At 41.6% G+C, this 19,611-nt stretch overlaps 1 protein-coding gene across 1 annotated transcript in view; it reads left to right on the forward strand.

Annotated features, from left to right (window-relative positions):
• The window catches only part of ASCC3 (activating signal cointegrator 1 complex subunit 3), a 4,485,173-nt gene that overhangs the window by 4,384,084 nt on the left and 81,478 nt on the right, over positions 1–19,611 (forward strand). Inside the window, exon 38 of the mRNA XM_044069284.1 lies at positions 10,073–10,282. Coding sequence (XP_043925219.1) covers positions 10,073–10,282 — 210 coding nt within the window. The remainder of the gene's footprint in view (positions 1–10,072; positions 10,283–19,611) is intronic.

Genomic DNA, 19,611 nt, shown 5'->3' on the forward strand with positions numbered 1-19,611 from the left:
CCAACAAAAAAAAAATTAGTCACAGTGGTATAAATGTTTTAAATATATGATCTGAAGTAGGAAGTTCATTTGTCAGCAACCTGTGGGTCTTGGATCCGATATCGGATCCGAGCCGGCAACTTGTTTCAAGCTAATGGATCCGAGCTCCTAGCTCCTCCCTTCACCCATAATCCCCTGCTAACCCTCCATGACCTCAGATCTAGTTTGCTGCGCTTGTGGATAGCTGGATTCCCTTGAGCTCATCAGCTAAGTAGTATTTACTGTGTAATTTTCTGTCAAAATTTTCTTTTTTATTTAAAAATAAAAAGTGTGTAAGTGTTAGGTACCCTTTAGTATATTTTTTTAATTAGTTTTACCCTCCCTTCGCTGGTCATTAGTGTGTGCATGTGTGTGGTGTTTTTTTTTGGAGGGGGGCCTGTGTGTTTGTGTAGAAGTATGGCTGAGGCCCCAAAAGCCATCTTTTCTAAATGTACCGAGTGTGGCCATAAGCTCTCCCCGGCTGATGGCCACACTCGGTGCGTGTGGTGCCTTGGGGTTGAACACCTTACCTCGGGCTGTACCATCTGTGCAGCGTTCAACCCCAGGGCACTGAAAGAGCGGAGGGCGAAGCTGGTCTTAGTGGGACTTTTACCCCCAGACTCGGCTTCGGCCTCCGCTGCCACCGCTGCTCCCATGGCTCCACCACAGCCTGTGGTTGCTGCCACTCCTGCCCCCCTTCCTCTGTCCGGGACTCAAACTCCTGCTAAAGTGTCGGAGGACAGGGAGGCCAGGAGGGAGAAACGGAGGGAGAAGCACCACAAGCGGCGGGCCGAGACCTCCGTTTCGGTCCTGCCAGCTAAGCGGGCTTCTCCCTCCACTGCTTCTAGGTCTCCTCCGCCTCAGCTCCGATCCCCTTGCTTCTCCCCGGGGCTCGAGGAGGAGGAGACCCGATCTCCGTCGAGGTCATCGAGGTGGAATTCCAGGTCTGCCTCGGTGACCTCTTCGAGATCTACTTTCAGCATGTCCGATGCAGACTTGGACCGGATGATGCGAAGGTTCATCCAGGCCCAGCTGCAGATGGGAGTGCTCTTGCCTCCCCCCCCTCCGGGGGGAGCTCAACACCCTTTTTTCATCCTATTGCTCCTTCTCCGACCTGCTATTCGGGTTCGGAGCATTCGGAGCCGAGCAGCGTTGGAGCCGGGGGTGGGTCGGCACCGACAGTACTTGGTACTAAGGATCCGACCCTGCCCTCGAGCCTGTCGGATCCGGCCTCTCAGAGCCGTGGCCCAAGCTTTGGATCCAGGGGATTCAGTGTGCCTTCGGCTCCGTCCAGGTCAGAGCGCACTGGTCTTTCGGATCCGATGGTCTCAGCGCCGGCTCCGATCCCTTCATCGGATCCGAGTGGGAGCCGACTTTCGAATCCAATTGAGAGTGGCTCTCCCTCGGCCTTCGATGTTGTGGAGAGGGCTCTGTTGAGAGCATCCGGACCCTCGGTCCTTGTATCGGCTCCTGCCTGCACTCCCTCTCTGCTGGGCCAGGCTTCCATCACCCGGCCAAAGGGACAGCCTGCTTCGATGTCACAGATGGTTCCATTGGAACAAGATGTTGCTGGCGAGGCCTCCTCGGACATCCCCCCCCCCCCCCGAGGAAGTGCCCTGCAAGCATAAGTGCAAAAGGAGGCACGTGGACTCCCCTGAGTCCTTAACCGAGGACACGGACTTGGAGGAAGGGGAAGGCTCCCCAAGATCGCCCCCTGAGGATGTCTCCTTTGGGGACATCATGGAAATGCTGAGGATCAGAGGCGGGTGGTCTGCCCCCAAGTCTTCCTCTGATGAGTCCGTGTTTCTGGAGGCATTCGAGGCAGGCCCGTCTACCTCTTGGGTGTACCCTCCGGCCGACCCCCTGGTGGACCTCATTACCACCAGGGCGTGGAAGGATCCGGATACCGTGGAGCCAATACCGAACCGCCCAGATAAAATACTTAGCCCCCCCTCAGACCGATCACATTGGATTAAGGGGCCCTACGTAGATGCCATGTTGACGGCGGCAGCCACGAAGAGGGAATTGGCTCAGGAGAGCCCCTCAGTCCATCCACCGAGCAAAGAGTGCCGTTTGATGGACCGCTTAGGGAAGCGAGTTTTTAGTTCAGCGACCTTCTCGGTAAGGTCTCTGAACTATATGGCACATGTCATCAGGATGCAGTGGGATCTTATCAAAGAATACGCTGCATCCCCCCCTTGAGTCCATGTCAGAGGATGACAAGCATTTGTACTCCACCCGAATGGCCACTCTGAGATCAATTTCAAACACCTCTATGCGGCTATTGTCCCACGCCACAGAGGGAGCCGCTAGGGCTAGCGGAGCAGGCCTAGTCATGAGACGTCAGGCCTGGCTCCGTCATTGTGACTTTGCAGAGCCCTTTAAAGCGTCCTTTGCGAACGCTCCTTTCGATGGTGCTGCCCTGTTTGGCAAAACAGTTCGTGAGCCACTTGTCCAGAGCGAGAAGGACGGGAAGATGTTGTCTGCTGTCTGAGTCCGCTTCTCTGCTCCCCAGTGGTCCTTTTCAAAGAACCAAAAGGGTCAGAAGAAGATGTGGTTCCGAAAATCACAACATTCCCAACCCGCTCTGGACAACCAGTCCTTCCATGGCAGAGGAGGACAGGGAGGACGCCGCCCCAGGGGTAGAGGGGCTCCGAGAAATTTTGGGTCCAGAGAGCCTTTCTCTGAACGGCCCGCACAGCAGCCCTGAGGGGTTGCCCGGCTGCTCCACTCTGAAGGCAGTCGGGGGGCACTTCTCGAAACACCTAGCGGCATGGGAGTCCACCACGACAGACCGCTGGGTGCTTCGCATCGTATCCAGAGGGTACAAAATACCATTACTCCATGTCCCCAAATCCAAGAACCTCCCCGATGTACCACCCGATCAGAGGGAGGCTGCAGCTGCAGAAAATCAGCAGCTACTAAGAAAAAGAGCCATCCAGCCCATCCCCCAAGACCAACTCGGATTAGGGTTCTACTCCAGGTTCTTTTTGGTGCCAAAAAAGACGGGGGACTTGAGACCGATCCTAGACCTTTCCCGCTTGAACCTGTCAGTAACCAAGGAAAACTTCCGAATGGTCACTCTTCAATCTATTCTCCCCCTTTTAAGGGAGAACGATTGGATGTGCTCCATAGACCTCAAGGATGCGTACTACCACATTTTAATGGACAGACGATTCAGGAGGTTCCTTCGCTTCTGGCTGGGGGCCAGTCACTACCTGTTCAGGGTCCTTCCCTTTGGCCTCACCACAGCCCCCAGGGTGTTCACCAAGGTATTTGCAGTGATTGCGGCCCACCTGAGACTCCAGGGAATACAGGTCTTTCCGTACCTGGACGACTGGCTCCTGACCGCACCAACAAGGCATCTACTTTGCTCAGCCAGAGACTTCTTTTTCTGTCTAGCCCCACAGTTAGGCATTACTATCAACGTCGACAAATCTCTGCTGGCTCCAACACAGGTCATAGAATTCATAGGTGCCAGAATAGACACCAGAGAATTGCGAGCCTTCCTAACTCCCGAGAGAATCCGGAACTTACAACTCCATGTGCGGGCTATCCTCCAATCAGAGACTTCACCAGCGGAATTGGTCCTGAGGGCACTAGGCTCCATGGCGGCAGCGATTACGCTCCTTCTATGCACCCGTTTGAACATGCGGGTGCTGCAATGGAGTCTTCTAGTGCAATGGTCTTTTCTATCCCTTCCTCTCCACCATCCCATTGCTATCAGCAAGGCTTGCAGGAGGGCGCTACTATGGTGGCTCCAAGCCTCGAACCTCCATACGGGCCGTCCCTTCTGCACCTCTCCCCCTCTCGCCACGGTGACCACGGACGCCTCTCGCCTCGGGTGGGGGGGGGGCATTATTCTGGCAGGACAGTTAAAGGCACGTGGAACGATACAGAGACCTCCCTGCACATCAACATTCTGGAGATGAGAGCGGTGCTGTTTGTGTTGCAAGCACTTCAGGATCTCCTCCCCATAGGAACGATTGCAATTCAGTCGGACAACATGTCAGTGGTCTGGTACATCAACAAACAGGGGGGAACCAGATCTTACCCTCTATGCCGCGAAGCCATGAGAGTGTGGGAATGGGCGATCTCCTCCAACTGCTTTCTGATTGCAATGCACATTCCGGGGAGGACCAACATCCTAGCGGACAAGCTCAGTCGCACCCTTCTTACCCCGTACGAGTGGTCTCTCAATCCACTAGTAGCAAAGTAGATATTCGCAACATGGGGGCAACCCTGCTGCGATATTTTTGCGTCTCCATCAAACACCAAATGCAGCAATTTCTTCGCTCTAATCCCCCCTCCAAGAGACGCTCTGGTGCATGCTTGGCCACCCGGTCTACTCTATGCCTACCATCCTCTACCACTAATGCTACAACTCTTACAGAAATCCTCACGGTTGGGGAGCAGGATGAACCTCATTGCCACATTCTGGCCTTGGCAAATTTGGTTCCCTTACCTGTGGTCTCACCTTGTGAATCACCCTTGGATTCTAGATCCCACTCCGGGTCTCATCTCCCATCCGTCGAACCTACCGACCCCAAACCTGGACAATCTGAAAGTGACAGCTTGGTTGCTCCACCGGTCAGAACTATCCTCGTGGCAGCGCATAAGCCCTCCACCAGGAAAGTGTATCGCAGTAAATGGAAACGTTTTTCCATTTGGGTGGAGCATCATGATCTAGATCCCTTATGGCTCCTCTTCCATCCATATTAGACGTCCTAACTGAACTCTTTCAGGAAGGCGCTAGTTGTTCAACTATCAAAGTGCAATTGGCAGCCATATCACATTACCATGTGGGACATGATACAGGGCCTTTGATGTCGGCCAAATTGTGTAAAACCTTTCTCAAGGGCACCTTTTTACTTAGACCCCCTGAAAAGGACGCCGTGCCACCATGGGATCTTACACTAGTTCTTCAAGCCTTGACTGCTCCACCCTTTGTACCCACTGCTTCAGTAGATCTCAAATTCTTGTCATGGAAAACAGCATTCCTTGTAGCCATCACTTCAGCAAAAAGAGTGTCGGAGCTTCACGCTCTCTCGGTGAAGCCTCCTTACCTGATATTTCACCCAGATAGAGTGTACCTCAGGACCAATCCCTCTTTTCTTCCCAAAATAGCATCGGAAACCAACATAAATCAATCCATAAATTTACCGGTCTTCTTCCCTAAATATCAGAATAAGGGAGAGTACAAGCTGCACTCATTAGATGTTCATAGGCAGCTTCGCTTTTATACTCATAGGACAGCTGGCCATAGACAATCCGACCAGCTGTTCGTTTCCTTTGCCAAATTTAACTTGGGGAAAGCTATCTCAAACGTATCTTTATTACGCTGGATTTCTCAATGCATCCTATTGGCGTATCAAGCCTCGGGTAGACCCGCACCCGAAAGAGTTCGTGCTCATTCCACCTGCACCATTTCTACATCTGCGGCCTTCAAGTCTAGAGTTCCATTGGATGATATTTGTTCTGCAGCCACTTGGGCTTCATCTCATACCTTTATTAACCACTACAAACTAGATGTGCTTTCTAGAGGGAGAGCATCCTTTGGCTCTGCGGTGCTTCGTAATATCCTTCCATGAGGCCACCCAAGGTGCAGGTAGCTGGGGACTCTGTCCCACAGGTTGCTGACAAATGAACTTCCTACTTCAGATTTAGAAGTTATGTACTCACCATAACGTTCCATCTGAGTAGGTAGTTTCATTTGTCTGCAACCATCCCCCCCTCCTTCCCCCTGGCCTTCTCGGATCTACTGGTAGTTGGATATATATTGAGGGGCAAACTCGATCTGAGGTCATGGAGGGTTAGCAGGGGATTATGGGTGAAGGGAGGAGCTAGGAGCTCGGATCCATTAGCTTGAAACAAGTTGCCGGATCGGATCCGATATCGGATCCAAGACCCACAGGTTACAGACAAATGAAACTACCTACTCAGATGGAACGTTATGGTGAGTACATAACTTCTAAATAACACCAATGACAAGAAATTGCTCAGAAGATAGATTCACACTGCAAATCCAACAACTCCAGCACCCACAGTATTTGCTTTGTTAAAAAGCCACTTTGTTTGTTTTTAGTCCTGGACACAACAGATCTTTGGTTAGGATAATTGCATTCTATTTCACCTGATTAGCAGTTGCAGACATTTTTTTAATTATTTTTGCCTGGAGAATATTTGAGGCTACTGTGTACCATTCAGTCATTTTCTGTACAGTACAGATTGGATTCCTCTTTCCAGATGCGCAGTAAGATTTTTTGAGCGGTCCAGCAGTGTGTGCTGTAGACCAGCTTATCCCATTAATTAGAGCCCAGGGCACATTGCTTGGTACTGTCCCAGTCATATTTTGATTTGCAATAGTTATATTACTGAAGTTTTGCTTGGTTTGTAATAGCTGCCAGTCATATTATCAAATTATCTTTAAATTTGTGGTCATATTGTGTTTGGTCCTGCATGACTTTTGGGGCGATATCTCTGCCTTTGAGAACAGCTAACCTGTTAACAGCCATCTACTTCCAAAAGTTTTTCTGGAACTGTTTCCTTTGCTTTTTCAGGGACTTCATATTTGTTATCTTCTGCCAGGTGACTGAGGCAGAGTCCCTGATGCTGAGGGAGCGTCAGGTGATCCTCAATTCTGCCCAAGTACCATAATGGTATTTTTTCTGTCACATTGTCTTAGCTGTCATTAATCTGCATGGCTTGTGGCCCAATTTTTTTTTTGCTAGTTATTTGTTCTAATATGATTATTTTTGTGCTTTGTTATTTTTATTTTGTTATGCAAGATATCTATGTTAACGCACTATGATAAATTTGAACCGGAAAAGTAATTTATATAGTGAACAAATACTCAGTAGCATTAGATGCTTATGGATTTTTGAAGCAGGACAGACCCCCTCTCTTAATCATTGCATACTATTTAGATCTTTTAATTATTGTATGCTCTTAGGTCTTTCTTTGATACAGATTTACTGAATTTTGCAGTGTTTTATTTCAGATAGAGTATGTTGTTGATAATATGATTTTAGGTTTTATAGTACCATCTTTATTTAGGATGTTTTTCCTCTCTGAGTTAAGCCTCTTCGAGGTTGTTTAATCCCTGTGGTCCCCCCAAGCTCATCTATTGGTACATTACCTCAAGCTCTTAGATGAGCTACAAAAATGATGACCAGTGGTCTGTTACTTACCACTTATTTTGTCTTAATGATCACAGCTCATGCCAACACATCAGTATGCTTGTTACGGTCTTGCCACTTCCGCAAAATCAGTTGGCAAGTTGACATCCTATGTTGAATAAGATACAATCATTTTGTAATTTTTGCTGCAGCGGTCCTCTGCTTGAAAACATGAATCCACTATGGTACAGGTTTTCTGGCACAGGTGTACATTTGTTATTGGGTCCAGGTACTAGAATATGTTTCCATAGTATCTAATAATAGTTGACTGTATTATTCACTAAAAGTTCGAATGCTATAGGGATCAGCAGACTTCAGTAACCTCAAATGCTTTGTATAAATCTTGGTATTATGTACCTTTTATGTCAAATTGTTAATATTCCAAAGCAGTTTATTTTAATTGTATTTGGCTGTGTATGTGACTTATTTCTGTTCCTTTTGCCACATACGAAAATTATAACCCCAAAAAGGTCTTTGCACATCGCCTTGCTCACTCACTGAAAGTTACCTAGATAAGTACACATTTCCTTTATCTTGGCAGTTTCTTTTCATTATGTTGCCTTTAATATGCTCAAAGATTTCTCCAGAAAAAAAAGTGAAACCTGACTTTACTTTTTTTTTTTTATCTAATGTTCATGAATAATCTTTTCCTGCATCGCAAAGTTTTTTTTTTTTTAAGCTGGTTTGCCAACCTACCTATTTAATGGCTATCAAAATGATTGATGTATGCTTTCACATTGGGCGCAGTGTTAATATACCTATATTAAATATAAGAGATTTAGAGCATACATAAGGTTTGCAAGTGCAAGGTTATGAACTCTTAACATTGTTTCACATAACTTTTTTTGTTTCTGCAGTTCCTGAAAAAAATTTATTTTTCAGATCCACTTTTGCAGCTCAGTACACAGCTGCATTTTCAGTCACTTGCAAAGGCAAGGCTGCATTCATTATGAAGGTATTAGCTGTTTATCTTAGTAGTACTGCCTACTTTTGACATTAACCCTAACAAAACCATATCAGTTTTTTTTATCAGTATCCTTTATTGGAATTGGTAAGGTTTGACAGTTATGTTTCATTACATATGCTGTAAGTGACATTGTAGCAAATATCTTGCAGATTACCACCAAGCTGATGTCCCTCTGTCATGGCAACTGTTTACAAAAGATGATCTAGAAAGTAATTTTAACCTATATGTATTTTGCTTGCTTTATTATAGGATATCACAGTGGTGCATCAGATAACACTGCTGCCACTGAGTGTTTTGTTCTGAGGATCTTTTCCCATTTGGGTTGCTTTCTGTCCATAATCTGTATATTCTTTTAAAGTACACTGCAGGGTATTTTCATAATTAGAATTGGAAATAATGCCATCATGTAGATTTCTTCCTGCATCGCAGATATCTGCTGATAGACATTTTGTTGGTCCTTAAATACTGACCATAGTGTGTGTGTGTATGGGGGTGTGTGTGTGTGTGTGTGTGTGTGCGCGCGCCTGCCTGTTTGGGGGGATCCCTGTTGAAATGTTGAGTGCGCCCCCAAAAAAAGACAGGAGAAGATTGAATCTCAAACATTGCTCTTTTTCTTAAAACTTCTTTCTGCAGCGTGGGCTTCCCCCATCCCCCCAGTGGGGGGCAAGTCCCTCACACTCCCCAAACTTCTGTATCACCATAACTTGGAGAAAAGGGAATATCCTGAGAAATTACATCTTAAGCTTCATATATACAAGCCTGATCTTTCAGCCATTCAGTCTCCCGTTTTGAGACTCTCTCTACTCGGTCCTAACATTTTAAATGGTACCGTGTGTATGCGTCTGTCTGTCTGTGTTGTCTGTGCTGTAACGGGTTGGCATTCCATCAGGACTTTTTTTTCCTTATCCTTGTTGCTTTTTAGGATAGTCTCCAACTCCCCTACAACCGTGTACGCGATAAAGCAGGTATCATAAAATGGATGAATCAGTTATTTCATATGTGCTAGTAGGGGTTGGTATAGTGGTTAAGGTCTTTATCTCACAGGCACAAGGTACAGGGTTTGATTCTTACCTTTCAAATGGAAATTGAGTATAATTAAAGTGGCCCACAAGGACAAACTATCCTAGTGCTTACTTATGAGCCTAAGTGAATTTCCCCAAGAAATAAAGGACTGTTTTTTTTATTTGGACGTTGGTATAATGGTTAAGGTGCTTATCTCACAATCTCATGGCACTGGGTTTGATTCTCACCTTTGAAAATGAAATTGACTAGGCTTGAAATAGCCCTCAAGAGCAGCTAGCGTAGAACTTGCTGTGAATCTGTAAAGCTCTACTATGAACATGGTGCTGACTCTGATTATTTGGTGGCAGTTCATGTCATTGTTAAAGATGTCATGTTACTTCATGAAGGACAGAGGAAAAGGGACATTTCTGAACAATGTATACTATCTAGGGTGACTTCTGAAGAATGAGGATTATTTATCTTCTATTGGGTCTATCAAGTCAACAAAATCAAAATATAAATTAAAAAAAAGTTTATTTCTGAAAATATATCAGCATTTCCTTCCCCTAGTAACCATCATTTTCTGTGCTGTAGTAATTCCACGGTGTTTTAGATTGTGCTGTTTTCCCATGTGATGCCAGAATTCCTGCATTTGAGATTATAGTGTCAAGCTTTGCACATATACTACTGCACCTCACACTAAGTCACTGCTTCTGTTTAGCTACAGTACCTGGCAGTGGTCAGACACTGACACTATTCTCACTTCCTATATTAGGGGATTGCTATCACTGGTGTTTTGTACTACTAAGTCTAAGTTTGCTCATTGTTTTAACTTCAAGACTGTCTGGACATGTAAAGTTGAATGCATTTTTAAATAATGGCATCTTTATTTATTGTTTTTCTCCAGGCATGGAACTTTCTTTCTCATCTGCCTGTGATTGATGTCAGATTAAGTGTTAAAGGCTGGTGGGATAATTCAGATCAGAAGCAAAATGAGCGTTTGCTTCCAACAGTGGTTACAAACACCCGTGATGAGAAAAACTGGGTACAGTTACATGCTGATCAGGAGTATGTGCTGCAGGTCACCCTCCGAAGAATCCACATGGGACATCATAAGGTAACGTGAAGTGTTTATGTAACATTTTACAAGCAGACAACAGTAGTAGCACTTATAAGTAAAGAGAGTACAGTTGAGCTAGTTAAAAGCAAACACTAGTGCGGTGCATAGTTGTATGAAAACAGACTTGCATATTTATGAAAATATGAGTCACTTATATGGCTGTATGTAACCAGTAGCAGCACTCTTGGAAATTGTGTTAGGGTCTGGTTTCCAAAAATAGCTTCCTATATTGCTACTGATTAACATTTTCTAAAAATCATTGCTTAACTGCAAGCATTTTGAATGTTGCTAATATGTTATAGTTCTTAATACGCTTCTTTGTGGTTAGACCAACAACTGGTGTCTTAGGGTAGACCTGGGTCTAGTGCCTTGAAATGTTTAAAATGCTTTATGCATACACATTTAGATGATGCAGAGTGTGATCTGTAGTATGTCTTAGACAGTATTATGAGCCAAAAATGAGTTTGTGTTCTCAGCTAATGTAGAACCAAATTATTAAAAACAACTTTAGCAGTTTATGGATTGATAATAGATGTGATTTACTGGTTTGGAACAAGACGCCAGAGCATGCACCTCTGTGATTAAGATTCAGTAGTTGTGTGTGTGTGTGTGTGTGTGTGTGTGTGTGTGTGTGTGTGTGTGTGTGTAAGATAATGATGTGAATCTTTTAGTCTTGATTCAGGTAGCATGAGTAAAGATCACTTTAGTGATTCTTTCAGTTTAGTACCATAGAGCTAAAGTATGTGATAATTACTTTAGTTAGTACAGTGGCAATTTAAATGTTTTTTCAGATATAAAAAGTTCAGATGTGAAAAACAAATAGCTGTCAAAATGCAGCAGAATAAAATAATGTTTAAAAAAGTACCCAGTTGTAAAAGATGAAATTCCCATCTCAAATTCTGCAGGACTACTCATGTCCCAAAGTAGAAAATTGTAATGCGTCATAGCCAAAAAAAAAAAAAAAAAGCAAAGTATAACTAGCAGTTTCCATGTGAGCCCTACGAACAGGTAATTGTTCCTCATAGCAAGAGTGAGGCAAACATGATACCTGTGAGAACATAATCTTTTGCATACTCAGTGACATGATAATAATAAAGCTTGTTGATTAGGAGAGCTAAGATGGAGGAAAGCACAGATGTGTAAGTAAAACGTACTGTAACAGTAGGTGTTCAAATGATCACTTCTAAAGTAACCTTAACTATATTAGTTATATCCTGCCAAAAATATAATAGCCAGTCAGCCAGCCAGCCAGCCAGCTTTCAAAGGTTTCAGGGCACCTTCCACATGTCTAGAATGTCAGGCAGCTCAAGCTTAGAAAGCGCCTGAGAGTAAATCAGTGCTAATCAAGCAACAAGAGAGATAGTCTTGCTTTTGTAGTTTCCAGACAATAATTATGCTGTTGCTGTTGCAGCCAGTTCTGACTGCTGTGGATGCATACCCAAAAAGAGCATTGCTAAAATCCATCTAACGGACAATCAGATCATGCATTTGAGCCATCAACTCCTTGAAGTAGAGCAGCTGTTTCATTCTACAGAGTTTCAAATCTAGAAAAAAGTGTAGATTTTATGACTTCAGGAGCATGGTTTGAAGAAAGGTATGTTACTGTTGAATGTCACAAATATGCATTTTTATTTATTTCTCATTCAGCCTCATCCAGGCACTTACCGAATGGAAATGGTATAAAAATTGATCTAAGGTAGTTTTATGAGTAGACACAGAGAGACAGAAAACCTGTGGATTCAGTCCTGCTAAATTAATGAATGGAACTGTTCATTCACATCTACTGTTAGGGTAAGTACGTAAAATTTGTTTCTCTAGAATGCAAAGGAGCTCATGTCAGGTTTGATTTTTATATGGTAATCAGCAGCAAAACAACAGAGGTTGTGGGAAAAACCAAATTAGCTTTGGTAACCTCCACAATGGTTGCTGCACAAGGGTGATAACAATTGGCAGCAACACTGATACCGTGGCCGCCCTTTTGGAGGACAGCAATGTATTCCCTGAGACATTGACAAACTGTCCCAGTCTGGAGGCAGTCAGTGGTAGTCTGTCCTCCCAGCTGAATGTGTTGCTGGTCAATCATGTAAGACAAAAGTTATCAGTACTATAAAATCCAGAGGCTGTTCTGTGGGGCTGAGAGCAGTTCTTCGTGTATGGCAAGCTTTCCAGGATTTTCTGCCTCAAGACATGTTGTCATCTACACTGACAGTGCGATGGTGATATAGTACAAAAACGCAGGGAGGAACTCATTCCCATCCCTATTGTCGAGATGGGATGAGGATATGTGGTTGTGCATCAACCTTTTCCTTATAACCAGCTGCATTCCTGGGGATGCCAGTTCCCTACTAGACAGGCTCAGTCACTGTTTTCTGCTACCAAGCAAGTGAACTCTCAGCCTGACTATGACCAGTTTGCATCCCTCTCCAGTGCCAAATATAGCAACTTTGTTTCTCTCATTACTTGTTTGGGTTAATATCCCAGGAATGCTTTCATCCAGAAATGCACCCCGGAACTGATTTATGCTTTTATCCTTTACCTGTTCTGAACTTCATTCAGAAGGTGAAGCTGAGCAAGCCTATTGCTGTTCTCGTAACCTCACACTGGCCTCATCAAGTTTAGTTTTGGACAGCACAGTGGTGCAGCAGAAGCATTGTTGCCTCACAGCAAGAGGTTCCCCGGTTCGATTCTCGGCTCGAGTTTTTTTTCTGAGTCTGCATGTCCTCCCTGTTTTTGTGTGTGTTTTCTCTGGGTACTCCAGTTTCCTCCCATGTTACAAAGACATACGTCTGGAGCATTTCTCCATGGGCCTTCTCTGAAAATTGGCTTTGTTCCAAGTCGGACTTTCTCGGTAAACAAATGTTAAATAAATAAAATAAATAAATAAATAGTTATCTTTGCTTCTACCTCATTCACTAGAAAAGCTTCTATATTTGAAACCCTTACAAATCCTCCAGATCCACATGTTTGGCAAGCCTCAGTTGGACCTTCACAACCGAAGTCTAACAAGAGAGCTAATCCAGTTACAATAATGAGTGGAGACTCTTCATATTCTTACAGTGCGATTAAAATATTTACTTTTTAATTAAAACCTTCCACCAAAGGTCCACTGCCAACTTTGTCCAAACAAATGAAAAATAAATAAAATAGCAGGGAACCACTTATACTTTTATTAAAACAATAAAACAATTATAAAATACAAATGCATAAGTAGATAAGTGCTTCATCAGATAACATTCAGTGCACCAACTTGAATTTAAAATACTAATCATCAATAATAAACCAATCATCAGTCAGTATTACACCCTCCTTCTGTTCAGTGCTGGTTTTAAAGATATAATTACATTCAAACCAGGAGCTTTATCAGCCCCCAGTCGAATGATCCATTTCATTAAATTCAGTATGGTCGACTAAACCCCCCCCCACCGATGTTGTTACACACAGTCTGTAAAACCATGAACAAAAATGCACGATCTGTATTCATTTCTATATGTTGATATAATGCATTATGTATATTTTTCAGTCTTATATCTGACATGTGCTTCAATACCCTGTCGTTTAGTCTGCAGTTTGTTTTCCTTACATAGAATGAATTGCATTTCTGGCACACAGCCAGATAAACTACATTTTGTGTTTTGCAGTCCGCATAACCATTTAGAAAATATTCTTGACCCATTATCAGATGAGTAAATTGATTCCCATTCATAATATGACAGCAGGCCTAACACTGTCTACAAGCAAAAGTGCCCTTACGTTGGGATATAACCTTACATTTCTTATTCAATCCTTGCTCTTGACATAATATGTCTTTCAAATTCTTGTTTCTTCTAAAACTAAATGATGGTATTTGTTCAACAATACTACCCTTAATTATTTCACAACCCCCTATGCCATTACTGTATGTAAACAGCATAAGTACGCTATCATTTTCCCTTTTAGCACTATTAACATTCCCTCTTTTACCTTCTATATTTCCTGGCTTGGCAGCGAACCATGGTTTGGCAGTGTTTTTTCTATTATATCTACTCTCAGCAATTACTTTGTCAAGTTCTTTCTTTCTGTAACCTCTATTCCTCAGATTGTTCCAAATCAGTAACCTCCAAACTTACTATCCTCAGTACACAGACGTGAAATCCTGTGTACCTGTCTTCTTATTATATTTTTAAATGTGTGCCTAGGACGCATGCTGTCATATGCCTATATGTTATTTTTCCAACATTCTTTTTTATATAAAGATGTCTCTAAAGTCCCATCTGGACATATGCTAATACGGACATCCAAGAAATCTAGCTCAAACTTAGAACATTTCATTGTAAATCTCAAGAAGTCTGTAGTAGTTTCTAGGTATGTCACAAAATATATGACATCATTTTGTGTGTCTTTCCTTAGAAAAAACACAACTTACAATTAGAAAAAAACACAACTTACAAGCCTAACATAATAGCACAAATGTGTATTCCATTCATGAAGAGTATTAAATATTACTAAATCTTCCCAATAGGCTAAGACATTAACGTACAAATTGGCACAGGGTGTGCCCTTCATAATACCTCGTCTGTACTGATAATAATTACCTTGACATAAGAAGACATTATTTTCCAGTACAGTTTTTAGCAATGCACATATTCATTGACTTGTATTTAAATCTAAGCTAGCTGTACCCATCTAAACATTCTCAATAGCTGTTATTCCATATCCATTACTTATAACAGTAAAAAGATTATTCACATCCAAGGTGACAAACATGTAATTTCGGCAATCATTCATTTGTAAATATTTATGCAAAGATGTTAAAAATTTAGCAGTGTCAAGTTGGTGCATTGAATGATATTAGGTGAAGGGCTTGGACCCGAAAGCGCTTATCTACTTGTGCATTTGGATTTTATAATTGTTTTATTGTTTTAATAAAAGTGTAACTCGGTCTAGTGGTTCCCTGCTATTTTATTTACTTTTCAAATTTTTACTTTTGACCAGACTCTCAGCACTGGAAAATATGCAGAAATAAATGTGCATACTACTTTGACTGGGCTACCACCAAAGGTCTCAAGCCATTCACTACTTCAGTGATGGCAATTTCTGAATACTTGTCACAGAATTTTGACCTCTTTTGACCCCCATTCCCACCCACACTTTTATTATATTTATACTTCCTCCTCCCCGTCATACTATCAACCAGTCATGACCTTTGTACAGTTACTAAATAATATGAAGTACTGGTAGAGCAAACCAAGGCACAATAATAGCATCAAAACATTTATTTGTGAGCGCTTTCGCGGCTTACCATGCCGCTTCATCAGACATTTTGAAAACACTTTGAAAGTTGTATTTTAAAAAACTCATGACCAATAGTAGCACAGTAGCAATCATTATCTAATTAATCAATTAAAATTGTAGTCAATAATTTCAACAGCAAATTAAATAAATAACAGAGAACTACCTAAAAACTACATGAAGTTTTACTTAAAAATAATAATAATAACTACTAACACAAGAAATTTCATCACGTACACAAAATATACCACATCTCGTGAGAACATCCTATACAAAGTCTGTATCATCTAAACATTCTATTCTTTAAGACAGGTTTAATGCAAATCTTGCCATTTAGCCCTTTACCCTTGTTACCTCTCATTCTAATAATCCATCTTAGTTCAGCAGATTCCACTTTATTTTCAATGTCACCCCTACGAATATTTTCATGAATAACCTCCAAAACCATAAATTTAAAATTATGTGATACATCATGTAAAGCAATATGTTTAGCCAAAGCATTGGTGCACATAGAATTATTTATACTATATATGTGTATTCTTATCCTGTCATGGAAACAACGGTCTATGTTGCCTATATAGAAACTGTTACAATTTTGACAGATAGCTAAATAAACTATATGTGAAGTATTACAGTCCACTTGAACTTGAAAATGTAAAAGTTTTCCTGTGTCAGGATACATGAATTCACTTGAACTGTCAATAAACTTGCACCAACTGCAGTTCTTACAAGAGAGATTACTATTTATAGTATTTAAACCACTGTTCAAGGCATCTTTTGGAAAACATAACTGTCTTTTTAAATTCTTTTTGTTTTTGTATAAAAAAAACTAGGTTTTTTACCCACAATAGAGGTAACTTCTTGATCAGTAGTGAGTATAGACAAATTGTTTTTTTATAACTTTCTCAATACTACAGATATTTCCAGAGTGGGTAAGAGCACCCTTACTAAACCTTTAATTCTGTCAACATGCATAGAGCTATTCCAAGGTCCCTCAGAAAAATAAGGTTTCCCTTCATTTTTACGGGACTGTGTTAACTTTTGTAGAATCGTATCCACTTCACATTTGTTATAACCCCTTTCAAGAAACCTCAATGAAAGAGAAGTGGTTTCCATGGCAAAGTCTGCATTGCTAGCATTTAATCTAGATGCCCGAAGGCCTTGGCTCTTAATAATGTTATGATAGATGTGAGGTGGATGCATACTCTTCCTATGAAGGTAATTATTGCAGTAACAACTCTATATGTTCTAGTACAAAATGAACGATCAGGTAATCTAAAAACAGTAACATCTAGAAAATTGATTAAATCCATAGAATAGTTAAGAGTAAACTTTAAAAAAGAAATGGATGAATTCAAATATTCATGAAATTTCATTAACGAATTTAGGTCACCTTCCCATAATAAAAAAAGATCATCCACAAATCTCCTATAGAAGGTGACTTCTGAAAATTTCATAAGAATATTAGCAGTCTCCCAATGTGCCATGATAATATTGGCGTAGCTGTTGGCACTGGAAGTGCCCATAGCTATGCCCCTTTTTTGCAAATAAAACCATCAAAAGTGAAAGCATTATTTTCTAGAATAATTTCCATGAATAATATGTGATGAAATTTCTTGTGTTAGTAGTTATTATTATTATTTTTAAGTAAAACTTCATGTAGTTTTTAGGTAGTTCTCTGTTATTTATTTAATTTGCTGTTGAAATTATTGACTACAATTTTAATTGATTAATTAGATAATGATTGCTACTGTGCTACTATTGGTCATTAGTTTTTTTTAAAATACAACTTTCAAAGTGTTTTCAAAACATCTGGTGAAGCGGCATGGTAAGCCATGAAAGCGCTCACAAATAAACGTTTTTTATGCTGTTATTGTGCCTTGGTTTGCTCTACCAATACTTCATACTATTTATCTTAATAACTATGTTTGTGGTTTTGACTGGTGGTGCATTTATTCCCCTGGTGGATTTTTACTCTTCTTCTTCAACAACTTGTACAATTACTGCCTATCACCCACTGTTTCACTCTAACACACACCCTTGTCTCTGCCTACTTGACCAGCCCTTCCCATTACCTCACTTAGTACACTACTTCCCATCCCTCCTTTATACCTAATTTAACTCTATCTTTTCTCAACATGTCTTACATCTCAGTGTTAACTTACTATACCATTATGATGACCCTCATAACCACTCTTTGTTATCTCTCCCACTCCACCTCCTACCAAACCACATACTATACCCCATCTCTGAAATCTCCTACTATGCACACAGAATATCCTACTAATATCACAGTTTTGCTCACATCTCTCCCTCACTATTTAATTGCTTTACCTGTCACCTGTCAAAACTAAAATCCTTTGCTGTTATAACCAAGCAGAAACTATGTTTTCATCCCCTTCTCAGGCCTCTCTTACTAACCCAAAATCTCTCCTCCCCATTTAACTATTATCAGGTCCTCCCCCAGTGTGGTAACATTCACCCCAATCATGGACCAATGAGCTCATCTACCAACAATCACTCTCTTAATACCAAAAACCTTTACATAACTATAAATGCAAGAAGTATCTGTAACAAAATAACAGAATTCCAAGCCTGGCTTAGTCACTACTCCCCAGACATTGTAGCACTTAATGAAACCTGGCTAAACCCCCACATATCTGTCACAGAAATAATCCCACCAGGATACAATATTCTTAGACAAGATCGGCTCCCCAAAAAAGGAGGTGACATTGTGTTAATTTACCGTGACACCTTAGCTGTTGCACCATATTTCAAACCCATTCCTACCTTTTCAAATATAGAACTATTGGTAATCTGCATTTCAATAGCAAAAAACAACTATATATTGCTGTACTTCACATCCCCCCTGGTCAAAACATACCTACTCTTGAAGAGCTCCTATCCTGGATGTCCCATAATATATCAAATGAAACAATCATCCTTGGTGATACTAATATTAATTGGCTAACTCTCATCCCTAACTCCCCCTCAAGTAGCATTAACCTGTATAACTTAACTCAACTAATCATAGACCCAACGCTTACAGTAAATAAACAAGATGAGTCAGTCTTAGACTGGATATTAATCTCTCACCCTCAAAAATATGCCAAGTCTGGAAGACTCCCAAATATTTTTAGTGACCATTTATCTGCCTTTACCCATAGAAACCCTACACAAATAAGTAAAGTACATTCTCTCAGAACATCCAGGACCCTTATCCACTTTAACCAACAAACATTTATAGATATTCTAAAAGCCCACAACTGGTTACCCAACCAAGATACTACCATTAGATGATGCAGGTAACTACTTTAACAAGGTCTTTTTTGACACTCTTAACAGTCCCCCCCCCCCTTACGTCCTAAAAGAATCAAGAATAGCCATGCCCCTTGGTTAATATAACAAACTAAACAACTACTTACTTCTAGGGATGAAGCTTGGATAAAATGGCAGAAAAAAAGAAAACCACAAAACAAACTCATATTTAAGCAACTTCGCAACAAGGCTAAAAAACAGGTTATCCAAAACAAAAATATACTTCTCCACTCAACTTTCTACCCAAGGGAACAACCCCAAAATATTTGGGAAGTCTGTCTCCTCACTTCTCGTCCCAGGAACCCAGCATAACCCCACAACATTTCCTGACAAAGACCCACAAGAGATTGCCCAAGCCTTCAACACTCATTTTATTGATGCCATTCAAAAACCTGTAAATGATTTCTCCCAACAAGCCAACACAAATCTAAATTGTAATAAAAATAACAGCTATTCCCATGTTCAGCCTCCCTCCAACTTCCCCACTACTAATGCTTCCTCTAATAACAGTCCAAGCCCCTCCATCTTTCACTATACAACCTGTATCTACCACTTTAGTGCACAAACTACTAAAAAAAGCCTTCCTCCCCCTCTTCTGATGTACTTCCAGCCGAATACCTAAAACTTGCTGCTAATGCTATAGCCTACCCTGTCAGCATTCTTATAAATTGTTCTATCTCTGAATTATACATCCCTCAACTCTGGAAAAATTCTGATACAAGTCCCCTGCATAAGGGTGG

The sequence above is a fragment of the Protopterus annectens genome, chromosome 1.part0 (genome assembly GCF_019279795.1).
Source record: "Protopterus annectens isolate FY-2018-M chromosome 1.part0, PAN1.0, whole genome shotgun sequence".
Taxonomy (NCBI): Eukaryota; Metazoa; Chordata; order Ceratodontiformes; family Protopteridae; genus Protopterus; species Protopterus annectens.